The sequence below is a fragment of the Notamacropus eugenii genome, chromosome 6, assembly GCF_028372415.1.
Source record: "Notamacropus eugenii isolate mMacEug1 chromosome 6, mMacEug1.pri_v2, whole genome shotgun sequence".
NCBI classification, from domain to species: domain Eukaryota; kingdom Metazoa; phylum Chordata; class Mammalia; order Diprotodontia; family Macropodidae; genus Notamacropus; species Notamacropus eugenii.
This window is the reverse complement of record NC_092877.1, coordinates 102,860,746-102,885,136: the sequence shown is the minus strand read 5'-3', so window position 1 is coordinate 102,885,136 and position 24,391 is coordinate 102,860,746. Positions and strand designations below refer to the sequence as shown.

Sequence of the window (24,391 nt, the reverse complement as noted above, 5' to 3'; positions counted from 1 at the left end):
TCCAGCCCAGTGGGATTGCATGCCATATAAATTGTTGCATTATTTTGTCTTCTTTTGAGGGGGGGAAGAGGTAGAGTTGAATTAATGAGTCTGATCTGATTGTATTAAGTCCTATTCAAAAGAATAAGACACTTAGGATCACTCCCAATCTGTTAATCCATTATTTATTCCTTCAAGGTTTTATAGCACCTGCTGCTTCAATGACAGGTAGGTTTTTGTTTTGTTTTTTTTTTAAATCGCTTCAATAGCTCTAGCTTTACAGTTTTAACTAGGATGAGCAGACGTAAAGGGACCAGAGGGTGAAAGAATAAATTGGACATTAGCCACAGACTTGGATCTGGTATCTGCAACCTTTCCACCTTCTTTTAGTCACTTTAGTTTCTTAATACAACTAACAACAATTTGTTAAAGTCATGACATTCCTTGTTTTATATAGTTTCTTAAAAGTATGTAAAAAATCAACTTCTCTCTTCTGTGCAGCCTACAACTGATTTTTGTAAAGCATAGAAGCCTTTAGCAATATTCACCCACTAAATTTCTGTTTTGTAAATTTGGTTTTTAGCATGTGATCTTCTTAAAAGTATGCTAAAGCTACTCAATTGTATTACAAAAAAGTTCTTTTTATCCTCAGAGCTGTTAAGAGTCAAAGGAAGCTAGTTTTGGCATCTAAGTTATTGGACTACTATTGGATTTTCCAGTTATGATTAATAAAAGCCTTTCCTATTCTGATTTTCTATATTCCATTTTAGTTACTTCATGTGAGTAGTATTAGAAACAGAAGATACTATAATTATCCTAGTTTTGTGTAAGTTTATATATTCTACCTCACTGAAGCCAAACTAGCAAGATCTCTTCATATCTTTGCCCTGTTTGTCAATATGAAATTAAAAAAGAAAGATGCATATTTAACGTTTCTTTAGATTGCAACTGGACAAGTAGAGCCAGGATAATTTTTTTCTTAGCATCCAAAGGGAAGTTATTTGGCTACTGTTAACCATGGCCAACCGACTTTAGATAACTGATTTTCTATTTCATGTTACCATATACACTGGGACAAATTTGGAGAAAAGAAAGTAGCTGGGTTTTCCCCCCTTCCCCAGAAGAAAATTCTTACTTATTACATAATTTAATCATACCCCAAATAAGTAGCTTTAGGTTTTTCTTTCAGATCTACATTTCTGATCTCTAGAGCTCCTTCAAGTAATTAACTCTGATGATTTACTTCTGTACAAAAGTCGACTTAATTTCTGGAATCCATTTTGCATTTCTTCCAATTCATTTTGTTTCTAGGATGGAAAATTTCAAAAGCAAAAAAAAAAAAAAGGTAAGGCTTCAATAACGTATGGATCATTTTGCAATACCTTTATTTTGATTCATCTTAATTGAGGGAAGCGAAGGTGGTAAGAAAAGAACCTCATTTGTCTGCAGAAATTACATCTGTAGTCTTTACATATTAATTCACTTAAATGATATACTTGAAGCTAAAGGTGCTGTCACAGGAAAGGCGTTTTCCTTTGCATCTCCCACACAAATCCTGACGATGAGGTCTTTTGGGATCCACATGGCGAAGTTTCACTGGGCAGGAGCATCTTGTCTCTTTACAGTTCTGGAAAAACAAATTTTTTTTTTTTTTAAGAGTGCTGTATACCAAAAATTGAACCAGAGGATTATGTGACCTCAGTGATGGCAATGCAGCATAGAAGTTAGCCCAGTAACCACTAAAAGGTAGAAGGAAATTCAGAGGCCATCTTACAAGGAAGGCCAAGAGAATTCTTTCTACAACATCCCCAAATAGTTAACCTTCAAGTTAGTATCCAAATAAAGTTAGGACCCCAAGTTCTCCTAGTCTTCTAATCTAATGCCCTTTCTATTATACTCTTGTGATTTCATAACTACTGGGTACAAGTTAGCCTCTTTAGAAATAAAGTGCAACACCCTCCCCCCCCCAAATCACACCTGCTGCTTCCCCTACTTAAGATCCCAAAAGCAAGAAAAGTCTTTTTACTTGACAAGCGATATCCTCCACTCGATATGGGTTGTAAGACTTCTGACAAGTTCTGCAAAACTGCTTGAAGTAGACCTGATAAATAAGAGATATTTAAAATAAACGTGCCCTCTCCTTCCCCCCTCCCACTCCCATAACCTTGACACTCTAAGGGAGAACGATATCAGTTACATCATGTCTCCTACCTTATTGGTACCTTGCACACACCACACATAGGCGCTTTCCCATCTAATGTTGCAGTCTTTGCAGTGATAATAGCCATATTTCTGCTCTAAGAACTAAAGAACAACATTATATAACAGGACAAATGAGACATAATATCCATATCTTCCTTCTCATATTTCAGAGAAAGTGAGGAAGTTAAGGCTAACTTTTTCATATTCTGGGACTAGGTCAATTATATTCTACAAACCAAAGGAAAGGAGAATATGAATTTGTTTCTATAGACAGACTAGTGAAGAAACCAAACCACTGATCATTTAACCAAGCAATTCTCAGGGGTCAAGGCAGACAAGAGTGGGTTACCTTGAAAGGCAAAGTGACAGGTGTCAAATGGGTATTCTCAAGAACCAAAGGGGTCAGGGAAACTCAAAAACCAAGATTTTCTGCAGTCTGGGATTCTTTTTAGAAAAAAAAAAAATGAAGCCCTACATAAGCCCAGTAAGAAAGATGGGACCCTATGTTACAAGATACTCTCTTATGCTTGTATTTGTATGAGATTTAGAATTCGACATTGAAGTGACCTCAAAAGTCATCCAACACCATTTGTACCTGAACCAAAACTGCCTCTACAACATTGTCAACAACTAGTCACTTAGCCTTTCCCAAGGTTGTCCACTGAAAAGGTACCTCTTATGCCCCCAGGAAGGAGTGAACATGAATAATCCACAATGGTGGCTAACACAAATTACTTACTTGACATTTACTCAACATCGTAGCAAGAACTAATTAAGAATTGACACTATTTTAAGGCTGAAAGAAGAATATATAAAATTATGGGCCAACTGGAAGTCTAGTAATTTCAAATGCTTAGTATCAAAACAGAGCCAGTCCTAGCAGCCCTTGACTCACATGAGGGCTTTTGGCATCGACCTTAACTTTCTCCAGTTTTTTTTCTCCATATTTTTTTCTCTTTTCCAGTATCTTTTTTCCTCTTACAGGGGGAAGTAAAGGTAATCTGGAGGTTCTTGGTCTTCATTTGGCTAAAGTTTGTTGAGCATAATCTAAGAACTAATTGGATCATTATTCTACTTCACAAGAGGATGCTTCACTCTTCATCTTTGATTTTTTTTCCTACTTCCCCTGGATTGTAGGATTGTAGAGTTTCTCTATCACTGTATTTCACCTTCAAGACCTACTAGTAAGGAAGCCCAAAATTATGGTAACTGGCTGCTGCAATGAAGAGCGGTTTAGGCCCCATAGCTTAAAAAAAAAAAAATTCTTTATCATTGTTAATCCTTAATCCCTTTTCTAAAGTAGACCAAAGCTGCCCTCAGTCTGAATCTAATTTTTCCCCCTTCTCCGTCAGAAGTGGGGAATCATCTGTTGAATGTAGAAACTTTATAAAATCTAGGTTGTGATCAACTTTTCCCCATTTCCTTAGTAAATAAAGATTGTCTAGGAAAGCAAAAAGTGTCCAAACTGAGAGGATTATCAAAGGGCCTGAAATATTTTCCATAACATTGCGATTAAAACTTATAACAGAAGTGGGGTAGAGAGAGAAGAATGAAAACTAAGTCATGAAATCCTTTTTCTCATTTTGCTTACGCTGGTTTATGTTCCGCCTAAGCACACTCCCCAACTAGACGTAAAGTATGGTTAACCCTGATGGTATTTAGGGAGACGGACAAGCCCAATCCAGGCTGGTTTTTTCTAGAGCATACGCCTCTGTAACCAAAAGACAGTTATTCTTTCCCGTAAGAAAGCTACAGTACCTCCTTGGAACCGACTTTTGTAAAAGGAGGCGGGTCCTGCACCAAAGGCAGAGGCAGGGAGACTGAGGCAGCAGCTTCGGACCAGCAGGCTTCTCTGGCAGGGATGCTGAGGACGGGCTGCTCCTCCTGCATCCTCCCGATCATGTGGAGGTGAAGGGGCGGGAATCAGGGGCCTGGCTATCTGCTGATTTGGGACTTCACCCCCTTATCCAAGCAGTGCGTTCCTTAGAACTAGGGGCCTACTGCGAGGAAGGGGGGCGTGCTCAGTCACCCTCCAGGCCTCACAACCGGGGAGGGGAGGAAGGCGGCCCCCTGTCGTGTCCGTCCCGTGGGCCCCAGACCCTCACCTGGAAGCGCAGCCGCATCTTGTTCTGCCCGGGGCTCTGAGGCTGCGGGGCCTGGGCCTGGGCCTCCTCCTCCTCTTCCTCCTCCTTCTCGTCTTCCTCTTCCTCCTGCTCCTCCTCTCCCACCTTCTGGCCTTCGGGCCGGGGCAGCTGATCCTCCGAGCTACCTCGCTCTGCGGCCTGCGCCTGGCCGCCGCCATCCTCCCGGGGCTCGGGCCTCGGCACGTCCGCCGCACCTTCCCGGGGCTCGGGCTCGTGCTCGGACCGCGCCACCGCCTCAGGCGCCTCCCTCGAGGGCAGCCGCGTCTCGTGCCCGGCGGCCTCCCCGACCTCGGCCTCCTCCTCGAAGGTGGCGAGGCGGCGCGAGGCCATGGGTGAGTAGACGGCGACGGTGCGCGGGAAGCGCGCGGGCCGCGGGGCCCCGGGACTGCCCTGCGCGGGAGGCCGAGGAGGCTGCGGCGGCGGCGGGGACGCGGCCCTGGGCGGCGCGGGGTCTCCCGGCTCCCGGCCCCGGCGGACCAGGGTGCGGCGGCCGAGCGAGCACTGCACCGAGGCGTCCTGGAGCGGGTTCACCTGCACGGCCACGTCGCGGGTGTTGGTCTTGCGGAACCGCGGGACGAGGCCCGGGCTCATCTGCGAGAGCACGGCCATGAGCTGCGCTCGCTGGTAGCTGTCGAAGTACTTGGCCGCCGTCAGCTGCCCGCAGCCCCCCAAGGAGAATGCTGCCCCTGCCCGGGGCCGCCAGCCGCCCCTCCCGGAGCCCTCGGGGCCTGGCACGTAGGGGAAAGAGTAGGGGCTGTAGGCCGCGTACTTGAATCCGTCCATGCCGTCCTCAGCCAGGGCCGCCATGTGCGCAGCCCGGGCCACGGCCCCCAGCCCACGCCCTAAATAGCCGGCCCTGCGGGGGCGGCCCAGCCGAAGCACGGAGGGGCGCCCGCCCACTCCCCGCGTTAGCCCGCCGGGCTGGGAAGTGGCCCGCGATAAAGCGGCCTCCATCTTCGGGGGGCGTCTGTGGCCGCTTGGTAAGGTAAGCCTCCCAGGCCGGGGAAACCACGTCCCCCTTCCCCTTCCCCTTCCCCGCCCCCAGCCCCCGTGGGACCCGGGACCGCGCTCGGGGTAATTGGATGGTCTGGAGCTCCAGGGGTGAATGAGGACCACCGCCCAGAGAGGGTGGCAGCGCCAGCGGGCCCTTCCCCGTCTGCCAGGTCCGCGTGGCTGCCGCCCATTCATCAGTCAGGGCTTCTCCAGATAGTGAACACGTGGAAGGAGGTCTCAGGAACCTGCCCATTGTCCCTGTTAGAGCTCGGTGTAACTGGTGAGCCCCCGTTACTGGGCCGGGAAGGGGGCTGGAGGGAGGAGAGCCGTGGCAGGGAACGCCCCCTCCCCCGTTGGACCAGCTTTTTGCCGAGACCCTTTCCCCTTTCTCACCCCTCTGCCCCTTGGCCATGAGGCAGCTGTTCAGTGGGGGACCGATTTCTCATTCTTCTTGAAGGTGTCATAATAAATGGGTAGTTGTTATTAATTTAGGAACCAATTCACTTAAGGAGGGACAGAATCTAATAATTAGTTTTTCAGTACCAAGGAATAAATGAATCAGTTCAAGTAACAATATACATTTTAATGTCTTTACTGGTTTCTCTACTGTGATGTACCTTTAACAGAATAGACATTGTTACACTGTATCTAGTGGACTGAACTCAACTCTGAGTACAAGACAAACCCTACATTTCTTTCACAACGAATACATGAAATTGGATTATGTTATGTTTTTACTCACAGTGCATCAAAAGTACATTATGTTTGAGAGGTCATGGTTTCTAATAGCTTCTCCTTTTTAAAGGAATAATATAAATAGGCAACAGTAAAGCCTGAACAAACTTTAACTTCACTTCAACTTTATGTTGGTAAACTGACGTACAGGTTATGACATTGAATGTCCTTAAGTTTTTAAATTTGGGGAAATGTTTGTAGTTGACATTAGTGAAGCTGTGATCATCTTACAATGGAAAAGGTATTATAGTTATATTTAGAAGAATCCTGATATAATAAAGCCATTTAATATTGCTGAAGCATACCACAGACCATAAATAGGAGATAAAGGAGGGAGCCCCTATGTTGCTCTACATTAAATGTAACCTACAGTGAGGTCTGGGTGGGCTCCATCATTATTGAATTATGTTCATCTACTTTAACTGATCCATATGAAGTATCTGCCATTTCTTCTTCCTTCAGTTTCTTATAAGAAATATCTGTGTCGTCTTCATCCAGAGGATCTTGCTTATGCACAATTTCCCTTCCATACATCTTATATACTAATACAAAAATCCCTGCTTCTGCAGACTGGAAAAGGGCATAAAGCAAAGGAAACATGTACATACTTCCTATGAGTTGTGGAGGAAAGGTTAGTTTTAGAATAGCAGTGCAGAGTTGCACATTCTGACTGCCTGTTTCCAGAGAGACAGTCCTCTTGCAGTTGGATGGAAGCTGGAATAAGGTAGCTAAACCATATCCTGATAGATATCCAGCCAAAGGCATAAAAATGGCAACAACATAAACAGCTGCAGGAATACTTGCCAGCAGTTCAGGTCCTAGCATAGTGCCAGTCATGATGAAAAGGACCACCAGAGTCACGAGCAGAGACCACAGGGAGACCTAGTAATAGAAAATGGAGAAATCATTTTTAAAATCAGATAAAATGCAGGAACATTCAATAAATGAATTATAGATATTAGCATATGTAGCAAATGAGTAGTTTGGGACTTAGTATAAGGAAGTCCAGACTTCAAATCTGCGTCAGATATTAGCTTTGTGATTCTGAGTAATTACTTCACTTCACCAAGGCTGACTCATCATTGGTAAAATAGGAGGGGCAATACTCCACAGGGTTGTAAACTGCTTGGGAAACTTCAAAGCCTTCTAGAATTGTCAGCTATTGTCACTTATCCAGTCAGTTTGCTGTTAGTGAACAGGGATACATTTTCCCAAATTCTTCATTTATGTTGAACTGAATTTTCTCTCCTGTAGTTTCTGTCAGTTAGTCTTTGTTCTGTCCTTTGGGGCAAAATAGCTTCTTCCATATAACTTCCTTCAGATTTGCAAAGATCTGTCATCCTGTCTCCCCTCCTCTCTTCTCCAGACTAAACATCCCTAGTTTTTTCACCTGTTAGTCATATAACATAATTCCTACATTTTCACCACTTCTTCTAGAGTTTCCTAGTTCATTTCACAAACTTCCATTGTCTTAAAATGTAGCACCCAGAATTGAACAAAGAATTCCAAATGTGGTCTTACCAGTACAGAATGTGGCAAGACTTCCTGAACATTGAATATGAAAACTAGTCTTGTACTTTATCTGGGATTAAATGAAAGATATATTAAAATTCCTTTTAGCAAGCAGTATTTTTAACACTTGGGATTGTGTTTTACATTCTAAAAGATTTTTCATAATATTGAAACATGACATCTCTTAGATTTTTGGCATGACAAGAATGTAAACATGCTAATGTCATATGTAGGTGTATTTTTTTTTTACAAAGTTAAATTGAATATTTCCATATTCTCTTAGATTCTAAAACAGCTTCCTCTGATGATATTATATTATCATCATAATAGGCAGCTTGTTTATACCTTGCAGCTGGCACTAAATATGTTTTTCCGTGTTACAGAACACTGTGTCATCTTGGTATCTTGCCAGATACTTTTAACTCATTCAAGTAAAATAGACTGAATGGTGGAGGGAAAATCCTTTTGCTACAGACCGTTGTATGAATTGTAAGATTTTAGACAATACCTTGGATGATGCATCAGGTTCCCAGATAGTTATGAAGAGTTTCATATATGGGATTAGCATGTCCTTAATACTACTTAAAAAAAGAATTGTAATTATATATATGTATGTATATATGCATACATATACATATGTGTGTATACGTAGGCATGTGTATATGTGTGTTTATCTATATGCTAGTAACCTTTGAGTCAGATCTCAATATTGGAGAATTCTAAAAGTATGTTCAACATACTTTCAGATAAGAAATAGGTAGAAACTAAACAATCATAAGGTCCTTATAGCTTCAGATATGAAAAACATTGTACTATTTGAATTATCAGTCCAGATGGAAAATCAGTTCAAGGAAATCACTTTTGTTTACTTTGAAATATTGAATTGTAAAGTTCATCTTTGCCTTTTAACTACTTTAATCCTTTTCATTATTACTGAGACCTGATGCTCATTTTAAAGTTGTGTAGGTATCTGACAATATTAAATATCTTACATTTTCCAAAATTTACTCACATTTAAAGAAATTTGAAAATCATCTGTGGCATAGAGGATCAAGTGTTGGCTTTTGTGTAGGGAAAATCTGGAGATTCAAGTACTTCCTCTGACTGGTTTAAATCTTGTAGAGGAAGCTGCTTCACCTGGATTCCTTTAATGGGATGAAATCACAGATCTCCTTTCTCCCCATTCTCCCCCTATACCCACTCACATTTAATTATCACTTTTTGAAGTTTGCAAAGTACCTTTAAAGGGGACTTCCGGCTAAGTTGGATTTGGAGCCTACATTCCCCAAGGCAAAGTGACTTTAAGGTTTGAGAAGTATTTCCTCAAAGATGTAGCTAAGTGAAAGTATTACCCCTGTTTTAGAGAAGAGGAAACTGGGGCTCTGGGAAATTAAGAGATATGTCATATAGCTAGCTACTAAAAGTGTCAAGTGAGATTCAAACACGTCTACTGACTCCCAAGTTCAGCATTCTTTCGACCATGCCGTATGTGTCACCATCTTCACATAAATCTCAAATATGTTCATTTATTTTTAAGTGATTATAATTATTCTGTTTTTAGCTTGCAAACTCTGAATTTGATGGATTTGTTCAGGTTATGGAGGAAAATTAACCTTTTAACACTTAAAAAGTTAGATCTAAGAAATGTTTTGATATGTTTCTTCGTAAGACTTTTGAGTTGAGTATATATGCAAAGAGAAGACATTATTTTTGATATTAATAAATTTAGGTCTTCTATATAATATAATCTTAGGAATAAAGGCTCAATGCTGATGGCAAAGCAAAATAACTTAACTATTCTCAAATGTCACGTAACTGAAACTTTATCATAGAGTTTTCTGTTCAGTTGCTTTAAGTCGAGGTATTTTGTTTTTGTTTTTGTTTAATGTGTTAAGTAAATATTGTTGATTTGACTAATATTGGTACAAAAAACCTTACTTATTTATTGAAAGAGCTGATTCAGTAGCTCTCCTACAGAGAAAAGTAAGATCCTACCTTTGGTGATTATTATTTACAGTTAATAGATTGTGTCTCTGGTTTTTTGGTTGTTGGAGGAATACATTTTTGGTATTCTTACATTTTTTCCCTTTTTCTAAGGTATTAGAAAATTTAACTACAGCAGCCAAAAATAATGTAGGATTGTGTTTGGCCAATAAGGAACAGCCAAGATTATGACATAAGATACATTTAAAAAATAAAATTTAATTTTGTGTTCACATACACATATATTTTGTGTTTTGTATAGTGTCCGTTTGCTAAATCATTATTTCCATTCCTTTAAGTGGTTTTAAATTCAGATTCTAAAAGATTATTAAATATTTTATAACGTGAAAAATATTGGAACTGATTTAATTTTTTTTCAATAAGCTATGTTTAGATGATCTTAAGGACAATTTTTGTGAGCTTTACAAAACACAATAAATTACTTCTAAAGTTTCATACAAACCCTATTTTGATAGTTTTGTTTGATCAGCTCTTATTGTTAGAGGGAAGTATTTTTGCTGACCACTGCATTTTCTTATTTTTTTCCCAGCTATTTCTGTTTTGTGCCTTCTACTTGTGCCTTTTAATATTTTCAGCAAAGCTTTTACTATAGTGATAATTCTAGGAAGCCTCACTCAGTACTTTGGGGTGGAGGTGATCTTTTGAGTAGCTTCTTGTAAAATGTGAAGCAGGTTCTCCCCACCTCCCCCCAGTTTAGCCCAGTTAAGGGTCAGAAAAGTGACAAATTTAAGGCTGTTACAATAACAAGACTGAATTTGGGAACAGAATCTGGACCATACCTTAAGGACGTAGTCAGCAACTCGTGAATATTTGTAACGGATGAAGACACCTACACCAATAGGAATGAGGGTACTGCAGAGGGTCAGGGTAACTGCTCCCAGTGGTAATAACTGCACCAGAGTTGTATTGATCCAGGCCCGACTATAGATCCACAAGCACAGGGGCATCAACAGCAAAGCCAGAAGCGTGGAAGAAATAGTCATGATAATGCTGTAGAGATGGAAGTGAACATAAGAAGCATCAAGTTAGCACTGACCCACCAACCAGCCTCTATACCAAAGGGGACGTGGCAAGGGGGAAAGTGAATCTGAATTTCCCAGCTTAAGATCTGGGGAGGTCCCTGAGCATCTAAGAAGAGCTGCAGGGTGAAATCAATGTATTTGAGTGATCAAAGGGGCATAGAACTTATGGAAGTGATTGTTGAAAACTGAAAACAAATAAATTAATAAATTTGGAGGGAAAAGGAAAAAAAAGATAAAAGGGGCATAGGTCCCACCCTCCTAATGAAACAAGGTAAAAGAGATGTTAAGAGTTATGTTTCACTGCTGTCTGTCCCCTGGCTTTATTTACTTGAGATATTAAAGTAATCCATTGATCTGGGTGGGATCTAGTTAATTAGAAGGGCAAGGATCTCTAGTTGTTGGATTTATTTTTAATGTTTCTTTGTTTTTTCATTTTCCTCCAATAAATACTTATTGAATTGAATCCAACAGATATTCTATGTGGTTTAGCTGCCCCAAGGGAGTAAGTTTCATTCCTGACACCCCTAAATTACAAAGTAATCCCAGCTTTCAAACTCATTGAAGTTTGTGTTTCCTTTTCTTGTCTCCCACCTTCACAACTATAACCTTTTTTTCTAATGTATCTACTTAATGCTTCTCTTAATTTGAAAGTTTCTCACATTCAGTCCTTTCTCTCCTTTTTTGCCCATTCTGTGTTCTCTTTCACAACCCCTTTTATTTTTTTCTCACCTAGGTATTCTCTTACCCAGTAGGGATAACTGAAGCTCGTACCTGAGGTTCATGTCGCCATTCACCAGCAGAGACATAAGGTTGGAAAGGTTTCCACCTGGACAGCAGCCACATAATAACACTGCCACAGCCTCCACTTCATCCAGGGAGAAGATGAGGGCCAAGAGGAAAGCCAGCAGGGGCATGAAGACAAACTGGCAGATGAATGCCAGCAGTAGCCCTATGGGCCTGCGGATGTGAGCCCCTATATGATTCACCTCCACAGTGCAGCCCAAACCGAGCATGGTAATGCACAGTGCCACTCCCACAAATACATTCAGTCCATGGTTCAAAGGAGTATCCCAAAACGGATTGTCTTGAGAACCCCAATCCTGTGGGAGGTGGGCAAAGCCTTGTGGACTGCTGCTGATCTTTGATTCCCAGGTGGTGGGGGTAGGATTCAAACTGGAGCTGAGACTGGGGCTAGGGATGAGGCTGGGGCTGGGGTTGAGGCTGGGGCTAGGGATGAAGCTAGGACTAGGGATATGGCTGAGGTTGGAGCTGGGGTCAGGGATAATACTTGAGCTAAAATTGGAGCTGAGGCTAGGGTCAGTGATGATGCTGAGATTGAAGTTAAGGCCAGGGCTTGGGCTGGAGCTGCTGACGTTGGTTTCCTGGGTGTAGTTATCCGGCTCTGGAGAAGGCAAGAACAGCAGAGTCTCATTGTCTTGGCTATCCATGGCTGAGAATTCCTGATGGATGGGACAGGTTGATGGTCCTGCCTTTGCTGCTGATGCTTTTCTGAGTCCTGGAGGCTGTGAGCTGAGCTGCAAGTGGCCTGTAGCACATCCAAACTCTCAAGAAGGGAGCAGCAAGTGCCGAGGAAACAACGTTGGGACTGAAGAGACTCACCCTGCCGAGTGAGATTCGCTCCCTGGTGCACTCGCTCTATTCCCCACCCCCGAATGCCCTTCCCAACACCTTTCTTCTTTGTTGCTGTCCACCCATACACTGGAGAGACCCTGGAGCGCCCAGCAGTCCTTGGTCCATACAGCTGCTGATAGGCTCAGACTTCCCAGCTTCCTGCAGACCCAGGATTCCGGAGATTCTCTGCCTCTTAAGGGAACACTTTCCTACTCCTTAGTCCTTAGCATCAATCCTCCTCCCACTGTGCTTGAGAGGGCTAAGATAAGTCCTTAAATCATGCTTCCTAGAATAATCATGGAGTTGAATCCTTTTTGAGAGCCAAGCCGCTCCTAGACTTTCACTGCCTCTTACTTTTGTGTCCCTAGTCCCTAGGGGCAGTACTGGCTCCTCCCTTTAATCACCACTAAGTGGTTCAGTTAGAATGTGACCTGAGGCTGAACAAAGACTTAACACAGAAAGGGGGCAGGGTGGGGAGAAGACTAGGCTGGGCGTTTCTGTCAGCCCATTTTCTTTGATAATGATGTTTGATGGTTGTTTCTCCATATATAAACAGACAGAATATAAGACTATTCGAGCATTCTATAACATTGCTACAGATGTGTCACAGGGTCAAGCCTGAACTGCAAGTGGGTATGTGACTTAACCATTAGAACTATTGGGCAGAAATGTTGTTATTGTTCAGGAATGAGATCAAGGACTTTAATGTCATTGGTGTCTAGGCACTAGACAGGGTCCGTCTTACCAAAAGAGGTGGTGTTAGTGAACTAAATAATGCTATTTCTAAGTTTTTCACTGTTCTTATATCTCTTTTATACTGGTATCTCTTTTATCCCTTGTATCACTTTCAGTGATCTGTCGGGGAGAGAGAGAGTATATACAGATAAGAACTTCTTAATGAGAAAAATCTTTGTGGAGGAAATGGGATTTTGAGGGAGAGAGGAATATTTTCTTTAATGAATGGTATCCAGCTACTAAATTTAAAATTTTTTTTCTTAATATTCTATTTTCCTACTCTCCTTTGAAATTTACTACATGCCTATAGAATGATAGTTTGTTGCTTAATTTCCCTGTTACTGACACATAGCAGCAGAAGATAATTTCCCTCCTAAAAATGTTACCAAGTGTAGTGAAATATGAGAGAAACAAGTATCTTTGTCTAATGAGTCAAAAAAAGTAAGAAAATACTGCCTTTCTTTAGATAAAGGCAGATTGGCATATCCATTCCTAGTTTAAAAATTATTCTTCTCGTAATCTTTAAAATCAAATATGTATTTATTTATTTTTTTTTCCTTCTTTTTTTTTATTTTGTAATGTTTAACAATCACTGCCATACAATTGTGATTTTATCCCCCCCACCTACCCCCCACTACCCCCCTTCCCTCCCCACGACTGCATACAATTCTGTATAGATTCTACATATACTTTCCTATTGAGTATATTTTCACTATAGTCATGCTATGTAGTCAGACTAAGATAAATGAAAGAAATCGTATAACAAATCAGAACATGATACACAAACACATACACATACACAAACATGATCTGCTACAATATGTGAGTGACTTCCATATTTCTCTCTCTGAGTGTGGCAGGCATTTTGCCTTGAGATCCTCCATTGGGATTTTTTTTTTTTGGTAAGAAGTTCTTGTGTTATTACAAAAATCTAAGTCTACCAGAAAAAACTCTCACACACTGTGGTTGTTGCTGTGCATAAAGTTCTCCTGGTTCTGCTTCTTTCACTCAGCATCAGGTCATGTAAGTCCTTCCAGGCCTCTCTGAAGTCTTCTTGTTCATCATTTCTTATGGCACAATAGTACTCCATTACATTCATATACCATAATTTATTCAGCCATTCCCCAATTGATGGACATCCCCTTGACTTCCAGTTTTTGGCAACTACATAGAGTGCTGCTATAAATATTTTTGTACATGTGGGACCCTTTCCCATTTTTATGATCTCTTGGGGATATAGTCCTAGTAGCGATATTGCTGGGTCAAAGGGTATGCACATTTTTGTAGCCCTTTGGGCATAGTTCTAAATTGCTCTCCAGAATGGTTGGATGCGCTCGCAGCTCCACCAACAATGAATTAGTGTTCCAACTTTCCCACATCCTCTCCAGCATTTATCATTTTCTTGTTCTGTCATGTTTGCCAATCTTATAGGTGTGATGTGGTACCTCAGAGTTGTTTTGATTTGCATCTCTCTAACCAATAGTGATTTAGAGCATTTTTTCATATGATTATAGATAGCCTTAACCTCTTCCTCTGAAAATTGCCTGTTCATATCCTTTGACCATTTATCAATTGGGGAATGACTTGTATGATTATACATTTGGATCAGTTCTCTATATATTCTAGAAATGAGGCCTTTATCCCCGAGCTTAGCTGTAAAAATTCTTTCCCAATTTACTACATCCCTCCGGATTTTGGTTCAAATATGTATTTATTAAATGCCTACTATATGTAGAGCACTGATCTGCATATAGGTAGAACATAAAAGGTACCAATTAAAACAATTCATAACGGCAAAAATAGCTATTTATAGAGCACTTAAAATTAAAAGTCTACAAAGTGCTCTATATTTTGCTATCTCATTTTGTTCTTAACTCTGCAGGCATTTATATAATGCCAGCTATGTACCAGACACTGTGCTCAGGGCTTTACAGATTATACATTATACAGTTGAGGAAACTAAGGCACACAGGATAAGTGACTTGCCTCACAGCAAGTATCAGAAGTCAAATTTAAACTCAGATTTTCCTAACTATCCCCTATCCCCTACCACCAGCTAACCTCTAGATCAGGGATGGGGAACCTTTGGCCTCGAGGCCACATGTGACCCTCTAGGTCCTCAAGTGTGGTCCTTTGACTGAATCCAAATTTCTTTGTTCGGTGAACTTGGGATTCAGTCAAAGAGTAGTACCTAAGGACCTAGAGGGCCACTTGCAGGTTCCCCACTCCTGCTCTAGATCAAGCTAACCAATCAGTTCTGAATGTTCATTTCATTGTATTATTGTCTAATCCATATTGCTCCAGCTTCTGTACAAAAATAGTATGAGATACTTCATCAAAACTTTTGCTAAAATCTTGGTAAAGTATATATCTATAGTATTTCCTTCATCTGGTTTAGTAACACTATTTTAGCACACCTTTAGGGTTCTCTTTCTCAACTTGCTTTTAGACTAGTAATTTAGGTTCCCAAAGGGAAGGATACTCCACTCAGGTAACCTTAAAGGATTGTGGTTTCTAATACTGTTATTCATGAGTCCCCCCTCCCCCATCCAGTATGCCTCTGGTCCCAATATCATTCATTCAACCAGTAGAAATCTATTCATTTCTATAATAGGATATTTACTGAGAAAGTATAACCAAGGCAGAAGCTACACAAATATTCTCCAAACTGGGAGCGCATTCTTGTCTTGCACAGTTTCTTCATTTGTTAAATGGTGATTTAAAATAGCATGTACGGTTGTTGTAATGATCAAATGAAATAATAATTGTAAAGTACCTAGCCCATAGTAAGTGCTCTATAAATGTTAGCTATTAAAAGTGAAATGGCCCCTGCCCTCAAGGAACTTAGAATCTAGGTGTGAGAGAGACAATATATACATATATAAAATGTGCAAAATAGATTGAAGATAATTTGTTTAGGGGAAAAGAACTATTAGAAAAGGGTTTAAAATAAGATTATTGAAAGGAGTGATTGAGTTAAAACTTAAGATAGGGATTCTCAGAGGTGCAGGTGAGGAGAAAGTATATTTTGAGCATGGAGGAACACGCTTGTGAAGGCTGGGAGACGAGATAAAGGGCCAGGTGTGGAGAACAGTGAGAAAGCAAATTTGACTGGAGAATAGAGTGGTAAAGGAGAGTGACATGTAATAAGTCTAGAAAGGTCTGATGGAACTAGATTGTCAAGAATTTTAAATGATAGAAGGTTACATCTGATCATACAAGTAACGGAACCACTAGAATTTTTTGAGTAAGGGAGTAATAACATTGTGAGACTTCCATTTTAGGAAAGTGACATTGGTCAGCTGTATGTAGAATGATTGTAGTGGTAAGAACCTGAGGTAGTCCAAATAAGAGGGTTTTTTTCTTTAAAAAAAAGGTTTAAACATTTTTATTTTTCTCCTGCTACAGGTGAATACAATTTTTATCATTCATTTTTTAAATGTTTTAATTTCCAAATTTTCTCTCCTCTCATTCCCCGCCCCAAGATAGTAAGCAGTTTGATATAGGTTATACATATTCAATCATGCAAAACATATTACCATATTAGTCTTGTGAAAGAAGACAGAACCAAAGGGGAAAAAATACAGAAAGTGAAAAATAGTATGCTTCGATCTACATTCAGGCTCCATCACTTCTTTCTTTGGAGGTAAATAATATTTTCCCTCATGAGTCCTTTGGAATTGTCTTTGGTCGTTGTTTTGCTAAGAATAGGTAAGTCAGACACGGTTGATCATCTTGCAGTATTGCTGTTACTATGTACAATGTTCTCCTGATTCTGCTCACTTAACTTTGTATCACTTCATATAAGTCTTTCCAGGTTTTTCAGAAATCAGCTGCTCATCATTTCTTATAGCACTGTAATATTCCATTACAATCCTATACCCCAACTTGTTCAGCTATTCCCTAATTGATGTACATCCCAACAACTTCCAGTAGTTTGCCACTACCAAAAGAGATGCTATAAATATTTTTTACATACATGTCCTTTTCTCCCTGCCCTTTCTTAAATCAAATCTCTTTGGAATACAGATCCAGTTGTCTTGGTGTTGCCTCAGGTGTTGCTGAATCAAAGGGCATGCATGGTTTTATAGCCACTTGAGCATAGTTCCAGATTGCTGTACAGAATGGTTGGATGAGTTTACAGCTCCAACAACAGTGTATTAATGTCCCAGTTTTTCCACATCCTCTCCCACATTTATTATTTTTCTTTTCTGTCACATGAGCCACTTTGGTATGTGTGAGGGGGTACCTTAAAATTGTTTTAATTTTTATTTCTCTAAACATGATTTAGAGCATTTTATATGACTATAGACAGCTTTGCTTTCTTCATCTGAACATTGCCTGTTCATGTCCTTTGACCATTTATTAATTGGGGAATAACTTTTATTCTTATAAATTTAACTCAGTTCTCTATATATTTGAGAAATGAGGCCTTTATCAGAAACAGTGGCTGTAAAAACTGTTTCCCAGCTTTCTGCTTTCCTTCTAATCTTGGTTGCATTGGTTTTGTTTGTACAAAACCTTTTTGATTTAATATAATCAAAATTGTCCATTTATATTTATTAATGCTCTCTGTCTCTTGTTTGGTTATAAATTCTTCCCTTCTTCATACATCTGACAGGTAAAACTATTCCTTGTTCTCCTATGGTGTTACCCTTTATTTTTAAATCATGTACCCATTTTGATCTTATCTTGGTGTAAGTTGTTGGTCTATACCTAGTTTCTGCCTTCCTGTTTTTCAGTTTTCCAAGCAGTTTTTATCGAATAGTGAGTTCTTATCCCAAAAGTTGGAGTCTTTGGGTTTATCAAACACTCTGTTACTATGGTCATTTAAGAGGCTTTTTTCAAGATGCCAACCAAAGGGTGATGAAGGCCTGAGCTATAGAAAGAGCTGGAATTTGTCAACTGATTTGATAGGTGACATGGGGAAAATAAATACCTGAGAATGACATGAAGTTTATAAACCTTAGTAATCAGAAAGATGTGGTACTGTCCATAGAAATAAGAAAGTACAGAAGAATGGTAGGTTTTAAGGGGGAAATAATTAGTTCTGTTCTGAATATGCTGAATTTGAGATGTTTATAGGACATACAGTTGAAAATGTCTAATAGGTAATTCATGATGGAAGACCAGGAAGGACATTAAGACAGAATATATAAATCTAAGGATCATCATTGTTGAAATTATAATTAAACCAATGAATAGAGCTTCCAGGGGCTGGAACTAAGGTGAGAGACTTGAGGCAGGGATTCACCTGAACTCTCCCAAATTCCCCTCCAAATGTTAAAATAACACTCCAAGTTGACTTCTGGAGTGGCAGAACCAACAAAAGGTTAAGGTGAAACAGTATTCTAGCTCAATACGACTTAAAAGGTCAGTAGGAAAAGTCTGTCACCAGGGTAGTGGTTGGGCATGGAACACAGTATAATTTGCTGTAGATTATGCATGTGAAGTCATGCAAAACATTATTTCTGTATTAGCCATGTTGCAAAAGAAAACACAGAACAAAAAATCATCCAAAAAATTTGTTATGTAATTGCTCTAAAAAATTACCCTATAAAAATCCATCCTACTTTCTCTGAAGTTGCTGGTTCCTCTTGGAACTTATCCTACTTCTGGAGAGGCATCAATCTCAATAAATGCCTATACTTGGATTAGAGGTGATCTGACTCTGAATTCTTTAAGGCAGTTTCACCCCATGAAACCGCAGTAGTTTTTGGGATCCCAGAGTTTAAACCTCAATAGTTTCTTGGTGTCCTTGAGTTTAAATCTCAACAATTTTTGGTCTTCCTGGGTGTGCTTGAGTCTCTGGCTCTGACCTCCCCCTCCACTTGGAGCAGAGTCTCTGAATCGGACCCCCTGTAATCCAAATTTCCCTTCTCTTAGCTGGGAGGTCCTTCAAGTGAGCCCTAATGCCCAAGGCCATTACAGCCTGCAAAATTCCCGCTAGAAAGAGGACACTCTGGGAATTTTGCAATTTTTTTTCTTTTTTCTTTTTTCTTCTTCTTCATCCTTTGGTGGGACACCACTGAAGAAATAAACAGGGCTATAGGAGTTCCTTAGGCTTACTGGCATTCAGTCCCAACTCCCATCCTATGGGACTACTAGGCTGTAATAGATCCTGTTCTCCATATAATCTGGAAGACCAAGAAAAGTTATCACTATTTGTGCTTTCTGTTTTGCATTTGTTTGCTCTGTGTGCAAAAATCTCTGAGTCTGCCACCTTGTAAGATTTAAAATGTAGCCAATCAGAAAAGAAAAAAACAAAACAAAATTCTGTATCTGGTTTTGCACTCTATTGAAATCCTATCTCCAAAGTTACCAATTGTTGTTCAGTGACCATTTTAATGTTATTATCTTTCTTGGCCCCTATAGTACTGAACACCATTGACCACCCTGTCCTTCTCAACGCTGTCCTTCCTTAGTTTCCATAAACACTATTATCCTGTGATTCTTTTGTTAGCTCTCTGACTGTTCTTTTCTATTAACTTCATCTGTTTATCCTTCCCCTCTCCATGCTCTTTGGAAGTGGTTTGTACGTTCTGTCCCTTGGTGATCCCATCTCCTCACTTGACTTGAATTATGCCTCATTGCACATGACTGCAAATCTCTATAGCTCTGACTTCTTTCTGGACTTCCGGTTTCATATTTCTAACAGCCTACTAAATATTCCATCCAGGAACTGCACATATGTCCTCAAGTTTAGTACTTCAGTGCATCTGTGATCTCATCAATTTGGATGCTCCAGCAATGCGGATCACAACCCATTCATGCCTTCTCCCACTGTGGGACTCTTGTTCATGACCTATTATAATCCTTCCCAGGGGATCCAATTAATGCTCTGGAGCTTTCCAAATCTCTTAACATTATGTGGACACTAATATAGCACATGGGCTAACTTTCAGCGGTAGTTGATTTTGTGGTAGTTATTCTCTGCTATCCCTTGTTCTTATTGTAGGACTGGTCTGCCTTCTTATCTAGGCATACATTTGTCTTATAAACTTTCTTCTCCACAGTTCTTCCTTGGTAATAAACCTACTAACATCTATTCCCTGCCTCTCTGTTGCTTTTTGGGTGACACTCATTTAATTGAGGCATCTAGTTGGTACCCATGGATAGAGAACTGGACCTCAAGTCAGGAAGGCTGGATGTCAAATGTGGCCATAGACACTTGATATTGTGACGTTGGGCACACTTAACTGTGGTCTGCATCAGTATTCTCAGCTATAAAATGGGGATGATATTAGCCCCTACCTCCCAAGGTTGTTGTAAGGATCAAACAAGACTATTTATAAAGCTCTTCACAATTTTTAAAGTGCTTTACAAATACTAGTCATTATTATTAATTGTTATTATCATTATGCAGAGAGATTGGCATTCCATAATTCATAATCATACTGCATCATGAGAAGAAATTTTATGCTAAAAAGATGGACATTTACTTCAGGGAGAAGTTGGATATGATTTTAAAACTGCTTAATTTCTCAAAGAATTTTGTCATTTTGTTGATGGTACCATCTATTCACAGAAACTCAGTCAGCCTTTGACTCTTCTCTCTCCCCCTTTGCATTTTAGCATTGGCCAGATTCCACTGATCTGCCTTCGTAATAATACCTTTTGTGTCTTCTGCATTTAACTCACCTTGCAGCCACTTAGTTCAGGGTCTCATCACTTCTCTTCAACTATTGCTCGATCTAGACCAGATCTTAACCTGAGACCCACAGGCAATGACCCCCTCCACAGGGGTTCATAAATAGATTTCAGGCAGCCTCATAATGTGTAGCCTTCCCAATTTGCCAGCTAGTCACATCACCTCCTTTCAAAGACAAAAATTCTTCTATGTGAGTACATCATTCATTGAATAAAGTATAATCTTCTTGTCTTTCCATTCAAAATCCTCCACAGTTTGATACCAGTTTACCTTTCTGTTTTTATCTTATCTTTCCAACTGCCACCATTCATGTGTTTTATGTTCCAGCCAAAGTGGATTATTCAAAGTCACCCATTCTCATTCTGTTCATCAAAGAGATGAACTGAGAGTGCAGACTGAAACATACTTTCTTCAGTTTCTTGCTTTTTCTTCTCAGAATATGACTAATATAGAAATTTGTTTTGTCTCTCCATAAAAGAAAAGGGGGAAAAGCACAATAAAAGAAAATTAATAAAAAAAAATAAGTCAGAGGGAAGGAACTTTGCATTTGACTGACTAGGAAATTAGAAAAATAAATTAATAATTTCAGTAAAAATTCAAGAAGTAGGGAATAGAATAGACTTATGGGACAAGGAGAGCACCTATGAATAGAAAGCATCTAATTTTAAGCAAAGTTAATTGCAAGGGGAAAAAAGGAAGTGACTTAAAAGAGGAAGAGGATTTTTAAAAAGCTATCCCAAAGAGAAAAATGAAGTGAATACAAGCCTAACGATCATAGCTTTAAATGTGAATAGATTAAATAATCCAGTAAAATTAAAATGACAGGATGGAAAAGGAAACAAAATCCAATAATCTTATGTATGAGAAATGTAATTAAAACATAAGGACATATATAGAATTAAGATGAGATGGTGGAACAGAATTTATTATGCATCAAGTAAATTCCAAAGAACCAATAGTTACAGTTACGTTTTCAGGCAAAGCCCTAATAAAAATTTATAATATCAGTAGAGAAGAATAAGGAGATTATATTATGCTTAAAAAATACAAATGAAACATTAATACTAAATATCAGTTCACAAAGGAAAACTTAATTGCAAAAAATACAAATAATAATTCAATAATAGTGGAAGGCATTAATGTATCTCTTTCAGAACTGAACAGATTTAACAAAAAGATGTAAGGGGAAGTAAAGGACTGTTGGAGAATTTTGCACTAAAGACTTTAGCATCTTTTCATTAGGAATGTTGAAGAATAATAGATATTTCTCAGCACTACAGGTTGTCTTTATAAAAATAGATCTTGTGGCTAGAGTACAAAGAAAATATAAATAAGTGCAAAAAACCTAAGCAGATATTTAATATTAAGATCATAATGTAATAAAAAATAACAATTGCCAGAGGAAGTCCAAGTAAAAAATAAAGACCAAGATGGCAACAATAATAACATAATAATATAATTAGTGAGTCAAAGACAACTCATAGATATAACTATTTTGTATGGAGTGAGAGTAGAACATAGCAGAAGACTGGTGCAGATTATCCCAAGGACCCAAGAAGAATTAAGACATGTTAATAGGTAGTATTTGCATAAAGACTTTATTGGAGGACAAAGTAAATGAATGGGCAGTTCACAGAATTACAACTAGCCAGCAACCACTTGACAAATTGTTTAAATGTTCTAATTTGTGGAACAACACAGTTTTGTGATATTGCCTTATATTCATTAAATTGCAAAGATAATTTAAAATGATAAATTGTGTTACTGCTGGGAGCCTGTGGAGAAATGGGCACATTATTATACTACTGACAGAACTACTGGTTCACTCTTTTTGAGTGGCAGTATGGCAATATTAAGCATAAAATTTGACTCATACTCTTGATGTAATGATCCTATTTTTAGAATTTCACTTAATAGATGTTATTGAAAAGGGGAAAACTATCTAGGCAAAAATATTTATCACATAATTATTTGCAATGACAAAAAAAACCGTAGGATATATGTCCAGTAAGGGAGAAATGACTAAATGTGTTGCACATGAACATGATCAAATATTACTATAAAAAAGAATGCAAAGAACATGGAAAGAATTACATTAAATAATGTATAATGAATAATGAGAATCATAATACTAATTTCATTGACTAGAATTATGTGAATGTAATAATAATAAAGTCAACAAAGCCTGGAAAAGTATGGAGACAAAAAAAGATTTTCTGAAAGAAACATGGAAATTAGTGTGTTTTCATTAGTGTTAAGTAAATACATATAAAATAAACTGACAGTGGAGTTTAGGTTTATCACACAGTAATTCTTCATTCTTTGTGTATCTGAAAGTTTGTTTTGTTGATAGTTACTCAGTTTAGAATAAATTTTAAAATAAGAATGGATTGCAAGTGAGAAGAAAGATCAGAAGGCTATTCTAGTAGTTGAGGCAAGCAATGAGGGTCTAAATGAGGGTATAGCAGTAGAACTGAATGACTGAAAAAATACTGAAGCAGAACTAAGAGTATTTTTGGCAAATGGTTAGATGTTAAGGTTAAGGAAGAAGGAAGGACTTCATGATAGTGAGATTGCAGGGATGGCTGACAAGAGAAATAGACTGGGAGATTTAAGGGAGAGATGATAAAAGAGATATCTTGGATCCATTAAACATGAGGTACCAATGTTTTATCTGCTTGGAACTCTGGAGTTAGTAGTTGGAAATGAAGTTTTAAAGCTCATAACTGGAAATATGACTTTGAAAGTCACCTACCTGGAGGTAATAATTTAGGGTGTTGTAATGTTAATGAGAGTTAAAGATCTTCCCCATCCATTAATAGGCCTCAGGTGAAGCCCATTTAGGGAAGCTTGATTAGGGGAGACTGTTTTGTAGGAAGGTCCACACCTTTTGTTAATTTCTAATAAGGCACTAGGTCCACAGAATTGTGATGTCCTCCGGCTCTGAAAAGTATTTGTGTACTCTGAGGTGAGGTTTTGTTTTGGGGGTTTACTCTTTGGAAAAAGGTTTGTGTGCCAGATGAGACACTGGATATCCATTAAGGAATCTCCTCCCCCTCAATCTCTAAGAACTCGGATATTGGTGCTTCTCTCTGGTAACTATGTATGTATGTAATGGTTAGACAGCTGGATCTGTCTGTTGATCTGTAATGTATGTATTGTTTATGGTCAGACAGGTAGAAGTCCTCTCTGTTGGTCTTTATTTCTCTGCTTATATTTTCTGTGTTGGTATATGTGACTAAAGAAGATTGTTGACCGCTCAGAAATTGCTTTCCTTTTAGAAAAGCAGATCAAAGAACCTGTGCTAGCAGGCCATCCTGGATGTGTCAGGGTGCTTGCTGCTGTAGGTGTGGGATTAGATAAGAGGATGATGGAAGATAGGACTTGGAGAATATTTATATTAAGGGAGAAGGAAAAGTATAAAGAGGGGCCAACAGAAGAGGCAGAGAAGGTAATTATACTGGAAAATAATCTGAGAGTTTAGTATCAATGAAGTCAAGGAGGAAGAAATTATCAACAAGGAAGGTGTGGATGATCTGTTGGATTAGTAGAGATCTAGGTGGGGAGATATGTTTCCCATGCTTCTGGGAGTTCAGGAAGAGTGAGTACTGAATAATAAGTCATTTCTTTTGGTGATTAGTAGGTGATTGTTGGTATTTTTGACAGTATCAGTGGGGATGGAATCCACATTGCATGGGTTCCTGAAATGAATGGTTAGTGAGGAATTGTAAGTATTGAGTATATAGAGTACTACTGCAATTAAGTTTTCAACTTTAAAACAA

The 24,391-nt window shown here is 39.2% G+C and overlaps 2 protein-coding genes across 2 annotated transcripts; both read right to left on the bottom strand.

Annotated features, from left to right (window-relative positions):
• Window positions 1-1,347: 1,347 nt before the first annotated feature.
• On the bottom strand, window positions 1,348-5,346 carry ZAR1 (zygote arrest 1). Its single transcript, XM_072620721.1, has 4 exons — window positions 4,287-5,346; window positions 2,191-2,283; window positions 2,006-2,080; window positions 1,348-1,606 (listed from the first exon to the last, which is right to left on the bottom strand). Exons 1-4 carry the CDS (start codon window positions 5,277-5,279, stop codon window positions 1,463-1,465), a joined length of 1,305 nt encoding a protein of 434 aa, XP_072476822.1. The 5' UTR covers window positions 5,280-5,346; the 3' UTR covers window positions 1,348-1,462.
• A 534-nt stretch (window positions 5,347-5,880) lies between these two features.
• On the bottom strand, window positions 5,881-13,327 carry SLC10A4 (solute carrier family 10 member 4). Its single transcript, XM_072620720.1, has 3 exons — window positions 11,363-13,327; window positions 10,349-10,559; window positions 5,881-6,935 (listed from the first exon to the last, which is right to left on the bottom strand). Exons 1-3 carry the CDS (start codon window positions 12,037-12,039, stop codon window positions 6,420-6,422), a joined length of 1,404 nt encoding a protein of 467 aa, XP_072476821.1. The 5' UTR covers window positions 12,040-13,327; the 3' UTR covers window positions 5,881-6,419.
• Window positions 13,328-24,391: the final 11,064 nt, after the last annotated feature.